This window comes from Eleginops maclovinus, chromosome 14 (assembly GCF_036324505.1).
Source record: "Eleginops maclovinus isolate JMC-PN-2008 ecotype Puerto Natales chromosome 14, JC_Emac_rtc_rv5, whole genome shotgun sequence".
In the NCBI taxonomy this organism is placed as follows: Eukaryota; Metazoa; Chordata; class Actinopteri; order Perciformes; family Eleginopidae; genus Eleginops; species Eleginops maclovinus.
In genome coordinates, this window is record NC_086362.1 from 3,561,778 (window position 1) to 3,583,154 (window position 21,377).

Sequence of the window (21,377 nt, forward strand, 5' to 3'; positions counted from 1 at the left end):
CTGTTAGCTATGTAAATACTCTTATCCATATTCAGCCCTCTAATAAACTGCCATACATTTAGCTTAAATTAATTAAAGAAAAGCCAAAATGTATTCTGACTTAGATGTTACTCAAATGACTCAGTCTCATCCATCAAATCATTTCTAAAAAATTGTTCCCAACTGTTCTGGTAATTCCTCTTTTACCCACACAAGACATATAAAAACATACTAACAAAAACACAGAATGGTTTGGTAACTTAGGCCTTCATTCTTTTTCCGCCTATAAAAGGAGAGCTGTATCCTAAAGTTCCTCAAATAAGGCTGTTTATAACCAGAGTTAGAATCAGAACGTGTGGAAGTGGAAAAATGAGGAGCCAAAAATAGCTAAATATGAATTAAGAGGCATTTATAAAATATCAAAGATAAAAATAGAAGTTACGCAAATTACAATTCTAGAAAATACACATCCAGGTGGACAGAAAAGTACCAGTAACAGTATTTACATAATAGGTGTAGCATGTATAAAGTATATAAAGCAGCAGCTGTAAAAGTGAAGTATATATCCACAGTTATTACAGATTGTGTTACAGTTGTGTAAAAAGCAGCCAGTAATAATACTGAGAGTAAGGTTCTTTAAGCAGAGCTTCGGTACAGTCACCGAATGTCACGCCTCGCTTGTCATAACCCGAATTCTTCCCCCTGTCCTGAAACATGCAGTATTACCTGTACTGCTGCTTGCTGGCCATGCTGGGAGTGATCGTGTTCGTCCGGACGTGCTTTTCTGTGAAGGCGCTGCTGCTCACGCTGGCGGTGGTGGTTTACCTGGCGCTCTTCCTCGACGTCTACGCCCCGAGGTCACAGTGCCTCATCGACATGCTCTACAACGACACCAAGTGAGTCACGTAGCAGAATAAGAAACAAAGCTGCAGCAGAGGAGCTCGGATTTTACGTAAAAACTGTATTTCAGAATAAAACACAGAGTACGCTGCAAGCTCGTAACATGACGTCCATGTTAAAGTCAACACACTCAACCTCTTAGCTGCATGTAAGGCCATAAAAGTCAGTGTGTAAGATTTAAATATAGCACTTAAAATAATAATAATCTACTGAATATTTCAAAATAAAAGCATGGACACTAACAAACACAAGACAAAACTCAACAAATACAATTATTGATTTTGTTACATGAATAAGATGCATGTGTGTGTGCAGACAGGATTATGAAAGTGCTTTAGACTGCTAGCTGTTCAATTTCCTCTCGGTTCCCTTTCCACTCGTCCACATTCACCCACAGATCTATAGTCTTGGCTCTGTCCGTCTTGCTGGTGTTAGATTCCCCGCCTTTTGTCTGCCACTCACAGTCCAGATTGTGAATCCTCAGCTGGAGTTTCAGATCACCATCATTTATTCAAGAGCTTTCTGTAGCGACAGGCCTTCACAGGAAACTGAGACACAAGACACTGTAGTATGGAACGGAAGAAGAAAAGGGTGACGATTACCAGATAGTATATGAGATTATGTTTGAGTTTGGCTCTAAACAATGTCTTTTTCCACAGGCCGGGAGTCTTGAAGGACCCTCAGATCATGTCCGGGGTTTGGCTGGTCATCTTTTACTTAGTGTGCCTCCGCCTGGCCAGACAGGTACGCTGTGTGTCTTTGTCATTTCATTTAATAAAGAAATCAATCTATCTCCCAATCTCATCGTTCACGTCTCTACTCTGTCAGGACGAGATGGGTTGCCGGGTAGACTTCCTGCTGGACCACTGCTTCAAGATGGAGAGGGAGGAGATGGAGACGATGGAGAACGTCAACAAGCTGCTCCTTCAGAACGTGCTGCCGCTCCACGTCGCCTCCTACTTCATCGGCAAAAATATCCGCAACCAGGTATTTATTACCCATCTTCTGCCAGTTATTCTCTGGTTAGATATGCCAGCTTTCACACATCTCTCCGAGTGCAATTCAGCATTAATATCTTAATAAAGCAAATACAGCCCTAAATATATTCTAACACAGCGTCTTATGTTAATATTTATAGTGTTTTTCTATTTAATTTATTTAATCTTTTATCAAATATTTAACTTTTTTTAAAAATATTTTATTTTATTTCACATTCTTACTTTTTTATGTTGATATAAATATATATATTTTTATTTTTAAATCGTTTTCTCCCAGGATAAATACAGTACTTTTATTTAGATTTTTCTGTTGTATGCAGAGTGTCGTATTTTATTTAAATTGAGAGACAAAATACATTTTATCTGACTGAAATGAACCTTCAGGACTGAATCAGCCGTGCTTGCATGCGCGTTAAGAGAATATGATATTTCTCTTATTTTAATTTATTTTCTTGCTTTGGGATTCATACTGTGTTTCAGGACCTGTACAGTCAGTCCTACGACTGTGTGTGTGTGATGTTCGCCTCGGTGCCTCAGTTTAAAGAGTTCTACAGCGAGAGCAGCGCCAACCAGGACGGGCTGGAATGTCTGCGCTTCCTCAACGAGATCATATCGGACTTTGATGATGTATGAGGAAGAACATGTGATTAAACACCTCAGTGTCACATTAGGTCCGTGTCCTTAACTGCACTCTTCTGTTTTCAGCTTCTCTCTAAGCCCAAATTCTGCTCAGTGGAGAAGATAAAGACCATCGGCAGTACGTACATGGCTGCTGCTGGGCTGAGACACGCTCCGCAGAGGGAGGAGGAAAAGGTTTGACATCCTAATAACTTTTATCCTATGTTTTAAAATCAAACGCTTAGACAACGAACCCTCTAGTAACACGGTCTCTGGCTCCCCCTACAGAAAGTGGAGATGTCCTACAGCCATGTGCGCACCATGGTGGAGTTTGCCATCGCTCTGATGAACAAACTGGAGGTCATCAACACACACTCTTTCAACAGCTTCAAACTAAGGATCGGTGAGATCAAAACTCACACACACATCACATTTCATACACTTGATTGAATCCATACTGAGCTAAAGCATCACGCCAGGTTTTCTTCTCCATTATTGAATCAATGATCAGCTATTGGCTATTAGTTTTCAGTTAATGGAGCTTTACTTTACCTAAACTGTACAAATAAAGGTCAAAAACTGCGATAAAAGAAAGAAAATGAACATTGTTTCTGAACATTTAATTATCCCTTCATTTGTTTGTGGTTGCAGGGATAAACCACGGTCCAGTGATCGCTGGAGTGATCGGAGCTCATAAACCTCAGTACGACATCTGGGGGAACTCGGTGAACGTGGCCAGCAGGATGGACAGCACAGGAGTTCTGGACAAGATACAGGTCAGAGGTTACATTTTTGTAAACAAACCAGAAAGGTAGCATTGTAAGCTCAGTCGACAAAAACAAACGAGGTTTTTCCATTCGATTTTTTGAGACCACCACTTTTATAATGGTTGAAGCGTTAATGTGAATCTCCAAAAGTGAAAAGCTACATGGGGCTATAAACACAGTCTACAGATGTTTGTCTTTCACTGTCAACATGAATATAATTGACTTTTTTTTTTTGATATTTCCGTTTTTGTTTGTTTATTATTTACTCTTTTTATTTTCACGTAATGTGACATGCTGCTTTTCCCAGTTTGGGATCGATGAGTAAATCTTAAATGAAGTAAATCCCATGACTCCACCTCACCGCCGCTAAGTTAAGAGGCCGCTAATGTTTGCCATTTTAATAGTCTTAGTCACTTATAGCCACCGCCTTTTTTTAAAGCGTAAAAGCTGTAGGCATTCACCAGTGGGGTCGTTACTGATTTTATGACGAGGAACAGAACGTGAACATCTTGTAAGCTTGTTTTAAACACAGAGCTTTTTTCAAGAAATCCATACATGCTAAAATGCTTAAAGGGATGCAAAGAATGCTAATACTATAAGTCATGTGTGTTTGTTATTCTTTACAGTTGAAATATGGGTGTTTCTGAATCAGTGACACATCCTCTGTGTTCTCCCAGGTGACGGAGGAGACGGCCCAGATGGTGGAGAGCGTGGGATACACCGTCACTCTCAGAGGCGTCGTCAACGTCAAGGGCAAAGGGGAACTCACCACCTACTTCATCAACAAGGAACATTTAGTCCCTCAGTACTGAGCTCCACCGTCGATGTGCTACACAGACTAATCACTCAGACCTGGAGTCCAAACATTAGCAGCTAATGTTTGTCTTAATGAACCATATGACCCCACCTGTGATCATCACAAACTCCGCTCTGACTTTAAGGAGCTGCCTTCGTCTTCTGGATGAGAGACAAAATACAATCCGGACCGAGTAAATGAAGAACTGGAAACTGAAAGCTTTCTCCTCAGGGACCACATCACGTTGTTTACACTGTATTATTCTGAGAACATACAACCTGAAATTATTCTTTTGGTACATTTAACATCGCTGAATTACATGCACTGTCCAATGGTGTTCATGTACCTTTAATTTTTGGGGATAAAAAGGTTACAGATGTTGTATGAAGGATATTATAGAGGTAGCTTATACCTCAAATAAGCTAAAATAATAATATCTATATCAATATTCTTGCCATTTACATTGTTTTATTTGACTTATTTACACTTTATTCACTCCATTGTGGTTTTACTGAGTTACAAAAGAGCATTTATGTTTGAACAATGTTACAGAAGAGTCTTTAGGAAAAATTGGGTAAAAAAATAGATATGTGACACTGATTGGTGTTTCCACAGGTTCCCAACCCTCCAAAACGGTGGGTAAAGAGAATATTCACAGCATAAGAAGAAGGAAAAACACACAGCATGTACTGTATCACGTGTTCTCTAATCGTAGATGCTTTTATTGTGAAATCCTGGATGGTTTTATGAATGAAATCTGACTGCTCTCGCACCCCACAAACGTCCACAAGTACACATTGTTTACAGAAGGTGTCACAATCCATATAAAGTAAGGAGTACGATCGCTCACTGCTGGAGACGGAGAGCTGTGCGGGAACCACGTTGATTTAAGATTAACATAAAGATTAGTGTGCCATGAAAAGTCTGATAAAGCACATTTGATATTGCACTTTTACGTTCTATGTTGTTCTACATGTTGTAGTTCTGCATTACAATCCAATTGTTTCTTGAATATTTCTCGTTTTCTTTAAGTATATTTCTCGAGGATGCGAAGTGTGAATGTAAGAAAGAAGTGTATGTTCATTAAAGGGGAACTTTTTTATTTTATTTATAAACTAATACAAAAGTATAACTATTTTCTGTGTGTGGATTTCAGAAGCAGAGTGCCATAATGCGCCCGTAATTCAATGTGTTATTTGTGTAAAAACAGGCCTTTTTTGCCCGTTTGTACGCGTGAATAAACGGGCGTAATTCCGTGGGAAATTCTTGATAAAATATTCCTGATTAATTCAAATGATCCATAAAAGACCAACAAAAAAAACGCAGCAACACACACATAGATTTATACAGCAGAGCAGACGGTATACGGTACATAGAGACAGTATATGAAGGTTTAGTGTGTGTGGGATCAGGGTTAAAGACTCAGTCACAATAGCATTTTATGCTCAGTTTTCTTAGTGTTGTTTGTTTGTTTGTTTGTTTGTTTGACATTTATTAGAACAAGTTCCTTGACATTTTACAGTTTTATCTTTTGTGTGCAAAAATATTAAATTGAAAAGTTCCTCAATCTGTTGGATATGGTCAATTAAAGAAAAGCCACCTTTAAATATCGCTGACTCATGTTTACACCTCATGTACTCTAGAGACAGGACCAGAACCAAAAGGCATCAGCACTAACCCTGCAGAACCAATCTGAATCCGATCTATTCTCTGCAAAGCCTCCAATAACGAGTCCTGTTGAGGCTTCAAACCAGCAGCAGCTGACCCTCTGCTTCCTGTCGCTGTGTCTGTGTTTAGTTTACTTGTATGTTCCTCTCAATTACTCTCAGTGTCATTTGCTTATTAACCAGCAGGGCTTTCATAGAGGGAGCACTGCTTCTACTTCTATGAGTGGAGACTAATAAGAGAACTTTTTGGGATGATGAGCCAACTTAGAAATGTTTCTCCATTAAGAAATGAATAAAATAAATGAATACATCATTATATATTATATTTATTATAATTACATGCAATATAAACATCTCAAAATATAAATAAAACTAAACTGGAATTAAGAGAAAATATATTTGGTTTATTTCCACTTTTTAATTTGGAATTACGTGCATTGCCTGGTTCTGCTTTATGCTGATGATTAATGAAGTACTTCTTCTCTTACATCATTTTCTGCCCTGTTGGCTGACTGTTTGCCACGGTGACATCTCACCATCCCACCAGTCTGCATGGAGGCAGGGGGGTTAGTGATTTTCACTCGTCTGTTTCATGTTTTTTTCATGTTTGCAGCAACACAGACAGGATGTCAGACAGACGGAGACACACAGACAGATTTACTGCAGAGGAAATGTTAATGCAATATAAGTTCAATGTGTTGAACGGTTATTCAGAAAGTTACTTATAACCCATAATCCGTGATTCACAATCTACAGATGAGAGTAAATTGGCCCTCAGTGAGAAACTACAGCAGTAAATGCTTTTATGTATTTGTTTTAATATAATACTGAATAAAAGTGCTATGATGCAGACTGAGAACTCTATCTGATGACCATGTTCTACTTCTACTTAAGCTATTTGCAATTCAGCACTTTTACTTTAGTATTTTAACAAAAATACTATGTGTACTTCTACTAAAGTAAAGGCTCCAGGTTCTTCTTCCACCACTTAGTATTTTGAAGGACCTAATTTAGTATTGAAGGACTTACTTTATATTTGAGGACTTAACTTGTATTTTGAAGGACCTTAACTTAGTATTTTTGAAGGACCTTGAAGGACCTTAACTTAGTATTTTGAAGGACCTTAACTATTTTGAAGGACCTTAACTTAGTATTTGAAGGACCTTAACTTTAGTATTTTGAAGGACCTTAACTTTAGTATTTTGAAGGACCTTAACTTTAGTATTTTGAAGGACCTTAACTTTAGTATTTTGAAGGACCTTAACTTTAGTATTTTGAAGGACCTTAACTTTAGTATTTTGAAGGACCTTAACTTTAGTATTTTGAAGGACCTTAACTTTAGTATTTTGAAGGACCTTAACTTTAGTATTTTGAAGGACCTTAACTTTAGTATTTTGAAGGACATTAACTTTAGTATTTTGAAGGACCTTAACTTTAGTATTTTGAAGGACCTTAACTTTAGTATTTAAAGTTAATCATACTTGTATGCTTTTAATTTATTGACTTTTTTCCAAATAAATACTCAGGTTTTTACGTACAGTAAAGGCGAGATACCTAAAGACTGTTCTAATCAGGGGCCGAGGCTTGAGGTGCTTTGATTGTTTAAAAGATAAAACGTACAAAAAAACATGTTAACTTTAGGTCTCCGATAAAATAAATGTCTTATTTTCTCAGACGTTAAAAAGTGACCTTTAAGTGTACTTTTCCTTTGAAAGGTCACGTCCCATTTCCTTTTTATCAGACGTCACGACCTCTTATATGTTTATCACTGGTGATATTCTAAAGCCCAAAAATGCAGACTCTCACGTCACGACCTCTGACCCCGGACTGACTCTCATATTTACCTTGAACCAGTTTTTGAACTTCTTGGAGACGAAGAAGAGGATGATGGGATTGATGCAGGAGTTGATGCTGAAGTAGTCGAGCACAAACAGGAAGCTGCAACCACAGAGGAATAAGAACATCAGAAGAGAAGATACATGTATGTTTTTTCATCAGAATATTTGTTCTTTTTTGTCACACGTTTCACATATATACATTTTTTTAAACCTCAGGATGAATTAGGTGTTTTCTTATTGTGTCTCTGGTTGCAGCGTCAGTACAGCAGAGCCTGTGAGTTCTTCCTCTGCAGGGTTATGAAGTGAGCTGGGAAATAAAATGTGAACATCATCTGTAACACCAAATGTCTCACAAGCTTCTAGATCAGAGTTCCTCCCCTGTCACTCCCCTCCCTGTCATTGCTCTCAAGGTGTTGGTGGGCACTGCTTGCACTCGTTCTCTGGTCAGGAAGTTTGGCGCTGACATGGAGTCATCTTCACCAGCCGCCCTGCAGCGCCTCGTGTCCTGGAAAGAGAAGAGAGGATGTGCTGGCATGGCTTGGTGTGGGTGAGAACCCTGGCGGCAGAGATCTGTACGTACTGGAGCCTCTCCAGGGTTTTGCTGGGAACCCCGGACCAGGACTCCATTGCGGTAGTCTAGGCAGGAGGTGATGAATGCGTGAATCAGGGTTTCTGCCACAGAGTCAGAAAGTGAGAAAGAGAAATGTTCTCAGATACATCAGATTTTTGCATAAAAACTACATTGCGTGTGAAGAACAGTGGAATTTCCCGCAGTCTCGGAACGCCCACGTGCGCTCTGATTGGCTGACACAACTCTCCTGGTGAACTTTCCTCACTTGCCATTGGCTGCCGCTGATGACAGTCACGCTGCTTCCTGCTTCACGGTGCTGTTTGTTGTTATTGAAGCATAGCGCCTTTAAATGTGAAGGGACATAGCTTGACGTTCAGAGTTGATGAAGTTGGTGAGTATTTTATTAAACCCTACATATTTTTCAAACACAGTAAGCCATGTGATTTGTCCGTCGAAAATATAGTTTGTTTTGAAAAATGGACCTCCGTTTGAATGAAGAAAGTTTAGAGTTACCTGTCGAAGGTGAACTCGCACTTTGACACTCCTTGTTGTTGTTTTGAAACCACTGTTAATATATTTCACAGCTTACATAATGGACATAATTGCTTCGTGAACCCGGCTATAGAAAAGGCACGCCTAAAATGTCAGGGGCTCATGAGCATACCAGGAAGCGACGCCCCCCAAAAATGTTCTTGATCTCGACCGACCTGAAGGTGCAGGACCAGCTGGACGGTCCCATTCGGCTGCAGCGGGGGTTCATCTGCCAGGAGCAAGAGGCGGGCAAGAGCAGAGGCGATAGCTACTGGGTCAAGGTATAAACACATTAATTTAGAAGCCAGACTATCCATTTCTATTTACATAAGTGTCGGTTAGAAAAGCATAGGAAAAGATTCATCATTTATCCAGCATGCACTTCATACTGTGAGCCTAAAATAAACTTGATCTTATATTGTATGCATGGATTACTCAGCTAGTTTGCCTAATTATGCAGGCTTTAGAAACCAGCCCATACTAACTTCCCATTTTATTTTATTCTTCCCAATATAATGTTCTTTATGCATTCATACCAAGGTGCATGTAGGTTATCATGTATTTAATATGCACAATAAATGGATTTAAAAATATACTTGGGACATTTATCTTGCAGCAATTTAAACCACAGAACCCACAGTGACTTTAACCCAAAATAACCTACAATATACAATGTATGTGTAAAATCCAGACATCATTGATTTAAAAAAAACCCAATTCTATTATATATTTATATTTATTTGTTCATTTTATTTTCTTGTATGTATTTTCTATCATGTGGTGGCTCTTAGTTATTTCGTGTTCCATATTAAAAGGTTTTATTCCACCTTACATTTAAAACCAATAAATGATGTAATTGATGTCATATGAGATGAAATAATTCTCCTTGTCTAACTGGATTTTAAAAGTCTCTTGATGTCAAAGGCTGTTTAAGGTGCGAACGTTGTGGCATTTTAACGCCAACCTACTACTGGTTTAATTCCCTTTAAATGCTCAAATGTTCCCACTGTCATGGCACTGTGCTGCAGTTTAAATGAGAGTTCCAACACATGTTGTTGAGTCACCCTTTTTTAAATGGTGTTTAACCTTAATCTCACTTCCTCTGAGTGTGGTACTCTGTGGTTCCTTCACACTCACTGCTGAGTTCTTTCCTCTTGCTCAAGTTTTTCTTTCTCTCTCTGCCTTTTGTTTTTCACCACAGGTGTTAGACAATGAGCTGATGTTGAAAATAGAGAGGAAGTTTCTGCTGGAAGTCCCGTCCGACCTCAGCGGCCTGTTGGAGGCTGTGCCTGATCCTTGGGCCAGACTAAAGCTTCTAAGTAATGCCTTCAATCGTAACCAGCAGTGATGATAGAGGAAGTACAAATATTACAGTAGTTACAACCCTTAAAGTGTTGTAGAGTGTTACATGTTAAGTACTAATTGTTTGACATAAAAGAACATTGTGTTTCTGAATCTGGAACATGTGATCCATATGATGTTGAACAAATAGCAGAACTACTTTTTCAATTGTACATTTTGCATACCGGTATCTCTTTCTTCCATCTATTCTAAGTTTGCCTTTGTCCTGTATTTTCCAGACGATTCGGGGAAGCTGCAGACTTTTGCGTCTTTGCCGGTCGATTCTCTGCTCTGGGTCCAAGTAGGCCAAGAGGATGAGCTGGCGGAGGCAGAGCTTAAATACATCGGGCCGCGCACCAGAGCGAGCAGCGCTGTGTATTTTGGGGTACAGCTCAAGGTAAACTTGAAAGGAGGACATGAATGTGACACCTTTTAATATCAACGTTTTAATCCAATCCAATACATCTCTGATACCTCGTTAGGTGGAGAGTGAATGTGAAATCCATTAAATACAATTAGTAAACACTAGCTCTTTATATCATGCATGCCTCACTTATGTGAATCCCTTTTACCAATTTGGGCTGAAAATAATAAAAAGTACACTAAAGACATTTACGGAAAGCTTTTCATGGCTTTGCTTTGATTTTAAAGATGATCAGAATCAGAATACTATGTTTACCCCTGTGTGTGTCCTCTGCAGGGCTCAGCCGCCGGTAAAGGAACGAGCAACGGCTCCTTTAAGGGCAACCGGCTCTTCACCTGCCCTGAAGCCTGCGCCCTCTTCTTGCCCGTCAGCCACATCCGCCTCCGACAGTGGTCCCGCACCCACGTCTACGAGGCACAGGAGCGAGCCCGGGAGCGAGACCACCAACGCCACAGCAACGGGCAACACGAGCGCCAGCATCCTCAGCACCAGAGCCGTCACATCAGTTTCCAGCACCAGAGCCCCAGCAGCCCCCCTGTCGGCATCCTCGCCCGGACGGCGGAGTCAGCGCCCATCACAGCACAGAACCAGGTGCAGGTCCGAGCTCCTGCGTCGCCTCCGCCGCTCCATGTGGGACAGAGGGTAGTTTTCCCCAAGGAGGACAAAGTCTACGGGGGGGAGGTTCGCTTCTGTGGTCTGCTGCCCGGTCACTCCTCCTTAGGGATGCACGTCGGAATCCTGCTGGTCAGTACGACACAGGAGATCAAAAATATGTAGAACTTTTGCTGCAGCCACTATGTGATTATGGTAGTTTTTGCAACCCTTATCACCTGATTCCTTATCAGGCACCGTTTATACTGATATTCTTCCACTCATTTGAAGTCTCTTCTCCTGGTGTAGCAGCTGTGTGATTGACTCTGTGTTACAGGACGCTCCTGCCGGGCACTGGGACGGCCTCTATAAAGGAGAGAAGCTCTGCCACATTCCCTCTCTGCTCTACGGAGCATTAGTGCCTATCAACAAGGTTTCCTCAGGTACGGCAACGATATCACAAAAACACACTCGCATTGAAGTGAAGAATACGTCCACAGCCCTTTATAATCAGGTTAAAAGATAAAGTGACCGTATCCATACCAGGAACCCATCGCTGAAACAGTTCAGTCAAATTCACCCCTCATTTATTTAATCAGAATTGTTCAATGCTTGCTCGATCTGCTGGATGATAAACCAAACTATGCATAAAAGAGAGATGTATATATTTACAGATGTTTAATCTGGTGGGGAAATTGTGTTTTTACAAAAGTATTTATAATAATAAGTACAAAAGTACAATTAAATATAAATTAAATGCAACAGAAATATATCTATAACACCAAAAGTAAAAACGTGCATATTTAAATAATAATAAATAAAATAATATGAATTCATTCTAACTCTTCTTCCATTTTATCCCCAGAGCCGAAACCCCACCGTCACACCCCTCCACACCAAGTGACCAAATCCATCCTGAAGTCGGCGCCACCCCCCGTCATCAAACCTGTCCCCCTGCCAGCCCCCCACTCTGCTCCCAAAGTCGCCCTGATGCCCCCCGGCGGCAGACAGTTGGTTAAGGTTCCTCCGCTGCCGCCACCCAAACCCAACAACAAGCCGCTGCTTCCCCCTCTGCCCACTCCCAAACCCCGCAGCCCGACATCCCCAAACTTCACCCCCACTCACACCCCAACTCACACCCCCACTCACCCCCACTCACACCTCCCCTCACACCCCCACCGAGCATCCCCATCACACCAACGGCGTTCACCGCCCTCCCTCCCCACCGCTGAGTTCTCCGTTCAGCAGTGAGGCTGTGGAGGAGGACGGAGAAGCGGGGCTGGATGGGGGGCTGGAGGTGGGCTCCATGGTGGAAGTGAACGACCCGCCCCTTTTTGGGGTCATTCGCTGGATTGGTCGGATCAGTGGGGTGGTGGAGCCGGTGGCAGGAATTGAGCTGGTGAGATCTCAGTTATTAAGCTGTTAAAAAAACAACCACCATGTGTTTTATTTAGAAATGTAATTAATATAGTTTATTCATTTAGTTTAAACTTAGCAATAACATTAATGTATTCTGGGACTCTGGAGTGAAGAAGTTTTATTTATTGAAGCATTTAGTTTCTAATTAAAGGTTTAGACATCACAAATGAATGGAAACATCTGCAGCATTAACCATATAGGGTTGTTTATAAAACCCTCCCTGTGTGTGTGTGCGTGTCAGGACCAGGATCTGTCTGCAGGGACGGACGGCAGTTACCTGGGTGAACGTCACTTCCGTTGCCCGGCCAACAAGGGGCTGTTTGTGAAGCTCCGCAACTGCAGGCGGGACTCCAGATTCCCCGCCCCCGAGACACCTGTCAATCAAGTGGAGCGATGCAACTCCATAGGTAGGATGGCATCGATATCTTATTGATAGTAATACACCCCCGTATAAATTGTCATAAATGTTATATATATCAGTACAATGTGCACATTCTAATAATTCATTTATTTTAAAATCATTTTTGGATTTTAGATAATAATAATAATTTTTGTATTTGTCTTTAAAAACATTACATCTTCATTTTATGGTATCCTTTTATTTAAATTGTATTTAATATAAAATCAACTCAATTTGAAGCGTTGTGATTCTGATGTGTAATTACTGTAAAAAGAAACTCTAAGGAGATTTTAGTTCCAACCACTTTTAGTGGAACTATAAATTCCTTCCTCCTGCAGCTTTGACGTCTGTCCTGTGTGTCTATAGTAAATGATTTACGCTGTAACACTGTCTCCTGTGTCTCCCAGCGTTTGCAGAGTGGGGCAGTGAGCGGGTGGAGGATCACTCCCCCCCTCTGGAGGGGGAGGAGGCCGCTGAGCTCTACCAGGGCTGGAAGAGAGGCATTCAGGGACACCTCAATTCTTGTTACCTGGACGCTACGCTGTTCAGGTAACAACACAACGCTGTTGAAGGTCAAAGTGAAGGTTTTTCCTTTTCAGTTTTTATTTGTTCTACGTTTAAGACGATGTGTGTCGACGCTTTAAACTGGTATACACATTGAACTGAGGTTTTAAAACTTACTTTTCAGAGTGTTCAAGTTATTCTTGCGTTAATGTTTAAAAATGATAAAACTTTTCCTCATTTTGTTTTTTATCAAAATCATTCTATTTCAGGTTTTACTTTAAATGATTTTAATAAATGTATTTGTTTTATTTAATATTACACATTCTTATTTGGACTACCTCATTTAAATTAAAGTATTTTTATGATTTTTAAATCTTTTTTATATTACATCTTTAAATGTATCGACTTTCCAAAATATTTCCCGGGATTAAAACTTAAAGTATCTGATTCAGAGAAACGTCCTTTTTCATTGTTTTCTGTAGAATATTTTTTTATACACTGCCGTTCCTTGTCGGCATTCAAAATCGCTGAATCTTGCAGCTGTTTTGACACCTGTGACCTATGTTCTGTCCTCACCTGTGTGTTTCTCTGCAGCCTGTTCTCCTGCTGCAGTTCTGCAGACTGGGTTCTGTTGTTGCCCTCTGACCCTGACACCGACTCCAGTCAGGCTCAGGACCTGCTGCGCTGTGAGATCGTCAACCCCCTCAGAAGGTGGGTACATTGCTTTTCTACTGGTGATGCACCATCTCTAACAATAATACTTATACTGATACTGCTTGTTCTTCTGAGGTTCCTCCTGCTGCTCCATGATTTAATGTCCCCACAAGGCCTTTTGATGTAATGTGACAGTCTGACAGATACATGGAGGGGGGGTAAAACTGCAAAAAAAACCAGAGGATTTCTGACATTTAATTTGTAAATCTAACAATCCCAGAAGTTCTGACCTGATTGTGTTAAATACTAGGCTCTAACATCTGTGTGTTTTAAGGTATGGCTACGTGTGTGCCAGTAAGACGATGGCTCTGCGGCGACTGCTGGAGGCGGCAAACATCAACATGGGTTTCACCAACCAGGAGAAAGGTGTGTGTGTGTATGTGTGAGTGTGAGTGTGAGCGTGAGTGTGAGTGTGAGAGAGAGAGTGAGAGAGAGAGTGTGTGTGTGTATGTGTGAGTGTGAGTGTGAGTGTGAGTGTGAGTGTGAGTGTGAGTGTGAGTGTGAGCGTGAGTGTGAGTGTGAGAGAGAGAGAGAGAGAGAGAGAGAGTGTGTGTGTGAGATCACACTGAGGAATGTTGTTCTGTCCGTCAGATCCTGAAGAGTTCCTCAACAAGCTTTTCCAGCTCCTCCAAGTCGAGCCGCTCCTCAAGATCAGGTGATGTCCTGGCTGCTCACACACACACCACACACCACACACACACCCTGGTTCACTGTCACACAGACCACTTGTTTGTTTAATATTCTAAAAGCCGTTTAAAGATGATTGACAGACTCTCCTCTAATGTTTTACGTCCAATACCTGCATCATATGACCTGTTTTTACTTTATCTTTCTGATTTGCTTAATTTACCTCTTTATAAAATCTAAGGTGTGTTCTAAAGAATCTACTCTTCATTAAATCTTCAAATCTTCCCTGTCCTTCTTACAGATCGATGACTCAGCAGCCTCAGAAGTGTCACCTGTACCAGCTCTTCCCGCCTACACTTCCTCCCTCTCCCACCTCGCCCTTACCCATCTCCCCCATCGGCTCCCCCATCCCTCTGGCCCCGCCCTCGCCCAGTCGGATGAGAGTAGCCAGTGTCCAGACGCTGCTGGAGTCCTCCTTCCTCCATGCAGGCCTCAAATTCGTCGAGGTAGCAGAAATAAGTTGTTAAAATGAATTACTTTTTTTTCATATTTTGAGATGAAAGATCATGTGTATTCAATGTCCACCCCCCCCACCAGGCTCCCTCCTGCCTCTTGCTGCTCATGCCTCGCTTTGGAAAGGACTACAAAATGTTTGACGCCATCCTCCCGACCCTCAGCCTGGACATCACAGACCTGCTAGATGACAGTAAGGGAAATAATCTGTATTTTAGTAGCATTTTGGTTTGTGACTGGTTTTCCATATTTGGTCTTTTTGAATAGAGTTGTGTAATGAGGATGTATATTGTCTGACCTGGAAGTTAGCAACTTAAGGGGTTCCTCACATGAAAGAGCAATGGGGTTTTGAAATATTAACATCTTTGACAAAGACACGTTTATGATGCTCTTGGTTTTTGGAGCGTAAATGCAATCGCAAGAAGTAAAAAAAAAACTAGCATTAACTTCGAGATGATGGAACCAGAAGTAGTAAAAAGCTGACTCATACCCAGGTTTTAGGACTCATTCCTGCACCACTCTATTCCAGTGTAGCCCATGCAAAAGAACTGGCTTCATTCACATCAGTTTTTGTTCTTCCTTTTCAGCTGAAGTGTTTTTGTCTCTCTCCGTCTCCCTAGCTCTGAGGCAGTGCAGTATCTGTCAGGCTGTGGCTGAGTGGGAGTGTTTCCAGTGTTACGAAGACCCCGACATCACTCCCGGCCATCTCAAACAGTACTGCCCCACCTGTAACACACAGGTACCCACCTCCTACCACAGACCTGACTCTAAAAAGAGCAATGACTTGCAGGTTTAAAGGATTTGATCGTTGCAGCTACTGGATCCTGTGCAAAATGACAATGTATTTATTTATTTGACTTAGTATTTTTGTGGCTGCAGTGGTTTGATTGCTTTATGTTTCTATAATACGTTACAATAACATCGAGATAAGACACAAGGAAACAGATATTAGACATAACAGACTATATCTGTATTTCTTTCCACAGGTTCATAGTCACAGGAATCGGGCGTCCCACCATCCCATAAATATTTCCGTCCCTGGGGGTCCTTGGACTGGCCCTCTGCAAAGCGCCCGGCAGCGGATGTCTCTCTTCGCCGTGACGTGCATCGAAACCAGCCATTACGTTAGCTTCGTAAAGCACGGACCCCTCCCAACCGACTGGCTGTTTTTTGACAGCATGGCAGACCGGGAAGGTAAGAGACCCCTCAATTAGACTGAAGACCATCAGAACGAGCACTGTTAAACCATGTTTTCTCAAACCTAGGAGGGCAGAACGGCTTCAACATCCCCCATGTGAAGGCGTGTCCGGAGGTTGGCCGCTTCCTCAGCCTATCAGAGCAGGAGCTGAGCAGAGTTGATCCCGCCTCCATCCGGGAGTCGGCCCGCCGCCTGCTGTGTGACTCCTACATGTGTCTGTACCACAGCCCTGATCTCAGCCTGTACAAGTGAAACACACACACACACATGCACACTGATCTGAGCATGGAACAAAACAGTCTCTTTGCAAAATATTAACTTTTGAGTAATGATAATGTGAGCCCTTGTTACTTTATCCAGTCAATTATTTTTCTGGCTCTGTTCGCACTATGCAGTAAAATGCCTCTTCGAGATTCAAGCCTCAGTTTGTGCCTCCAATTTCCTGAAAAACAAATACCCGGGGATTCTACTTCCACCTATGTATGTTGTGTACAATGTAACCTAAACTTATACTGATGTTACAGAATGCAATTCCTGGCTTCTTGGATAGAAAACAATTGAAGTGTTTTTTAATCCAGATGTTAAAAAGAGTGTTGACAGTGGAGTATTTATTTTTCAGCCAATTGGACGCTTAGCTCTCTGTAATTGGAAAATGCATTTAGTACCTTTTTCTGAACTTACATGTTAATAATTTTGACTAAAACTGACTTTTCTCAGAACAGATTTATATCTAAAATGTACTATGGGCTCAGTGTACTTGACATAAGCAGTATGATCTAATGTGCCTTATGAACAAACAGCCTGTAGTTTCAGAGCACTTACTGTGTGTATTTAATGATGCGTTAGTCTCATGGGTGGCAGTACTGTATTTTTACACCCGAGTTTACCTGTGCCTTAATATTTGCTGTTAATAACTGCTGTGACTGTATCATATAACACACTTTACAATTTAAATTTGCACTGCTTCATTTACATATCAGTATGTGTGTGTATATATCAGCATTGTCTTATCCGACTGTAAAGATTGCACAAATATGTTTAAATGTTTGAATTGTTTACAGGTTGTTTAATATAGTACAACCACAAACAATGGGGACATTGTCCAGAAAAATAAATGCTTTCATGCTATTCTACTTTGTTTATATTTATCTTTTTTTTTATTGAAATGTTTCTACAAGCTACAAACAAGGTACAATACGGTACATACAAACACTTACACCAAATTATAGTAAAGAAATTAAAAATAAAATACCTTAATTTACAAAAATATAAAAGTATTTATCTGATTACAATTATTAAAAGAAAATAAACAAGGTTGTGATATGCGATATCATTTCTAGTAAAATGTGGGATAAAGAGTTTCTATTGTTTTGTGTTTTTTATATGTATACTCCGGTTCGTTTCAATTGTATTGTGAAATATCTGAAAGGCACGTTGTTAGTATGGCATGTTTACAATATAACCGTGACGCAATATCCGGATGCAGCGTCATCGCGTCACCGTTGCGTGCCCCGGAAACAGTGAGCGACGGATGGTCGGTTTGTTCCCCAGCACAGCAAGATACAATTTCACTAATTTCATCAAAAAACACGATAAATAAACCATATAGCAGTGATTTGGATGCTCTTATAAGGTAAGATGAATGTTAAGTGGCAGTGCGTTTGTTTGTTTTAGATATAACGTCATGTTTGAGTTCACAACAACGACGAAGTGATGATAGCATCATAATTAGCGTCGTGTTAAGTCTAATTTAATTTCCTTTTTACGGTTTGAAGTGTCATGCTAACATTGTTTTGTAGTAGAGAAAAATGCACCGTTGCATCAGCTTCATTATGAATATACTGTGCTTATGGCAGCCCCCTTTTGGCTTTTTAATTCGATTAACGAAGCGAGATTTAATTAACTCAATAGGCATGACATTTGACCTTATGCTATTCACATATTAACAGCTCCATATTTTGAAAGTAAACACAAATATGATATGTTGTCGTGATTGAAGCTGCAAAACAATAAATGCATTTCCCAAAATATGTTATACATGTATTTTACATTTTAATGATAAGCATACTGGAAAAAAGTGGGCTTAAAATCAGTAGCAAGCCCAGTTTTTACAGCAGTGGTAAGGAGCTGGATGAAATATAACGACTCTTTTAAATCCCATCCGACTTACAGTTGTTTTTTCTTATTCTCTTTATGTAGCTGCTTTCTGTCTCTGAGGTCCAGCAGTGAAGCGGGTTGCCATGGCGTCTCCAGGGGGACAAGGAGGAGGAGCTCTGTCGACGAGAGGAGGCGGAGCCAGGAGGATGAAGTGGGCTCTGGAGCTGAGCATGGGCAACACCAGGTAAACAAACATCCAAACACCTCCATCTATATATCAAATACTCTACATACACTCAATACTGACATCTAGGAAATCTAAAGAGACACTTGAAGCTGTCTCCCTCAAGTAATAGTCCGTGTAACATTTGAAACTATGTAAGACTTTATCTGACACACAGAACAATCCTCTACACTTCTGTAAACGTGCGTCAGACTTCCTGATTGAGATTTTCATTCAGCCAGTCCATCCACGCCTGTTTATGTCTCTCAACAAAAAAGATAAAGGATCTAAAAGAGTCACAGTCGTTCTCAGAGAATAAAGCTAAACTCTCTGTGTTGCAGGAGTCGTGGTGACCGTCAGGGCGGTCAGGGAGATGTCGTTTACCCCATCGGTTACTCAGAGAAACCCGTCCCCGACACCAGCATCCAGGAGACAGACAAGAACCTGGTGGAGAAGGTAAAGCCCGGAGGAGAGCCTCTAATAAACTAAATAAAAACCTTAATCTTCCTCTGAATATCTGATCTTTTGTCGTACAGCGTTGTTGGGACGTGGCTCTCGGGCCCCTGAAGCAGATCCCCATGAACCTGTTCATCATGTACATGTCGGGCAACACCATCTCCATCTTCCCCATCATGATGGTGTGCATGATGGCCTGGAGGCCCATTCAGGCACTCATGTCCATGTCTGCCAGTGAGTATCCACCATTCAAAGCTCAATATGGAAATCAGTCCTTTGAATATCACCATGGGTTTTTGTTTTTCCAGATCAATGTTTATCACCTGCGGTATTAAATATATAAATATTCAAAGTGTAGCTTAAGTTGAGCTCCTGCACCCGTCACCACATATACATAAGCAGTATTTTATTTCCCTGTACAGCATTTCCTTTTACATCCTATATTTAGCTCGTCTTATTCTATTTTACTTGTAAATAGTTTACTTTTCATGCACAATGAAGCCTTTGAACCTTTGAACATAGCTGTGTCAATTCTCCTGTTTCCCCCATCCCCATTTCATTCTCTTGCGTGTCTGTTTGTGTCCCAGCCTTCAAGCTGTTGGAGAGCTCCAGTCAGCAGTGGCTTCAGGGCCTCGTCTACCTGGTGGGAAACCTGCTGGGCTCGGCATTGGCTATCTACAAGTGTCAATCAATGGGACTGCTCCCCACACACTCTTCTGATTGGCTGGCTTTCATAGGACCGCCTGAGGTAAATGCACACAATGTCTCATGTTCCGTTGTTGCTTCTTTAATTTTCTTACAATACCTCTTAACGAATCAAGCTTTTCCAGTTTTAATCCTGGCTGCGGATCAAGCCCATTTTGTAATTGCACAGTAACACAAATAATTGACAATATAATCCAATCAAGATTTGTATTTGTTATATAAAGGTCATGCTCTAATGACAAGTATTTTTGGAACCCTTATTTTTTGCTGTACTTAATTCTGGGAAGTATTTCTTTATTTAATTTGTAATTTATTTGTATTTTACCATGACAAGTTAATAAAACATAGAGTAATAAGAAAATATAACAGCCAAAAAGTATAAATAAATAAAAACTGATAACAATACACTGAGTAATAATGGAACCACAACTAATATTCATCATAAATAAAGTCAATCTAATGTTTGTTTTTTGTAAAAGCCAAACACAGGCTCGATCTGACCATTTCCTTTCCTTCCCTGCAGAGGATGGAGATCATGGGTGGAGGCATGGTGTTGTGAAGAGGATGGAGCGTTCTTATACCAGATTCAGATATTTACAGAGGTTATATAATGTAAATTCTTCACTTATTATTTACTCCATGAAGACTTCTGTTGTTTCCTGTTGATGTTTTCACAAAGGTTTAAAAGCCAGCAGATCATCATAATGATTTTTCATTTCTTTCCAGTTGAAATAACATAGTTTTAAAGTTATCGGACAGAATACACAATTATTTACATCATTAAAACATAACTTAGTAAGTAAATAATGTTAGGTTTTATTCTAATAATTTAGTTTTTTCTTCTTATTTCCCATTCTTTTGATTCTCTGACGCATGATTTCAGCATGCTTGCCAGTTACATTTACTAAACTGTTTTGTAATTTATGAGTCTGTTTAACTTATACTGATTTGCTACATGAGAATGTTCTATAAAATGAATAAAAACCTTGAAAAGACCTGTTGTAAATCGTGTCAATACGAAAGAAGAAAGAACAGCTTGTGCTTCACACTTGTATGTTTAGGTACAGGCTGCTTGTTTTTGTCAAAACTGGATGTGGAGAAGTGGAAACCAAACAACTTGAGAAGCATTGTTTTGATTTACAAACATGCAGTTTCACAGAGAATGTGATGAAATGATCTCACTTTAAAGAACATTCAGATTCTAAACAACGGCAGTAATCAGACTAGGCCAACATACACCCACACAGTGTTGTAAAAACATACATTTATTTACACAAGATGACATATTTCAGTCACAACCACTAGACAAATGGGCTTGTTGTAGCAAGTGAAGAATAATAATAATATACTTCAAGAATGGTTGTGCAATGTCACTCGTGATAAATGGTTGATTAAGGCGTAGGGAGTTTTACATCAATGTGGGGAATTCAAAGGACTATATGTTTCCATATAGAGATGCTAAATAATATTGCCAAAACAGGGCCCCTTTATTTTTACTGC

General features: G+C 40.5%; 3 protein-coding genes and 1 long non-coding RNA gene across 6 annotated transcripts in view; 3 read left to right on the forward strand and 1 right to left on the reverse strand.

Annotated features, from left to right (window-relative positions):
* Positions 1-5,070, forward strand: part of LOC134875741 (adenylate cyclase type 2-like) — a 17,500-nt gene extending 12,430 nt beyond the window's left edge. For both annotated transcript variants that reach the window (XM_063900356.1, XM_063900357.1), the window contains exons 19-26: positions 700-875; positions 1,539-1,623; positions 1,708-1,866; positions 2,358-2,504; positions 2,583-2,690; positions 2,784-2,898; positions 3,147-3,271; positions 3,940-5,070. In XM_063900356.1, the coding sequence (XP_063756426.1) occupies positions 700-875; positions 1,539-1,623; positions 1,708-1,866; positions 2,358-2,504; positions 2,583-2,690; positions 2,784-2,898; positions 3,147-3,271; positions 3,940-4,074 (1,050 nt within the window). In that variant the 3' untranslated portion in view covers positions 4,075-5,070. The remainder of the gene's footprint in view (positions 1-699; positions 876-1,538; positions 1,624-1,707; positions 1,867-2,357; positions 2,505-2,582; positions 2,691-2,783; positions 2,899-3,146; positions 3,272-3,939) is intronic.
* Positions 2,928-8,780, reverse strand: LOC134875743 (uncharacterized). Of its 2 annotated transcripts, XR_010167275.1 has the most exons (4): positions 8,648-8,780; positions 7,763-8,477; positions 7,570-7,663; positions 2,928-3,256 (listed from the first exon to the last, which is right to left on the reverse strand). It is a non-coding gene; the product is annotated as an uncharacterized LOC134875743 (long non-coding RNA). The 2 variants fall into 2 exon arrangements; XR_010167274.1 differs by having other exon boundaries at positions 7,763-8,778.
* si:cabz01101003.1 (ubiquitin carboxyl-terminal hydrolase CYLD) lies at positions 8,006-17,529 on the forward strand. The gene is made up of 18 exons (XM_063900358.1): positions 8,006-8,525; positions 8,719-8,946; positions 9,867-9,984; positions 10,246-10,403; positions 10,707-11,174; positions 11,359-11,464; positions 11,887-12,123; positions 12,188-12,420; positions 12,682-12,847; positions 13,248-13,389; positions 13,939-14,055; positions 14,333-14,424; positions 14,650-14,713; positions 14,987-15,191; positions 15,283-15,391; positions 15,819-15,937; positions 16,185-16,392; positions 16,464-17,529. The coding sequence occupies exons 2-18, from the start codon at positions 8,776-8,778 to the stop codon at positions 16,646-16,648; spliced, it is 2,898 nt and encodes a 965-aa protein (XP_063756428.1). The 5' UTR covers positions 8,006-8,525; positions 8,719-8,775; the 3' UTR covers positions 16,649-17,529.
* Positions 17,530-17,869: 340 nt separating this feature from the next.
* emc4 (ER membrane protein complex subunit 4) lies at positions 17,870-20,872 on the forward strand. Its single transcript, XM_063900223.1, has 6 exons — positions 17,870-18,029; positions 18,596-18,737; positions 19,058-19,172; positions 19,253-19,406; positions 19,760-19,920; positions 20,401-20,872. The coding sequence occupies exons 2-6, from the start codon at positions 18,637-18,639 to the stop codon at positions 20,434-20,436; spliced, it is 567 nt and encodes a 188-aa protein (XP_063756293.1). The 5' UTR covers positions 17,870-18,029; positions 18,596-18,636; the 3' UTR covers positions 20,437-20,872.
* Positions 20,873-21,377: the final 505 nt, after the last annotated feature.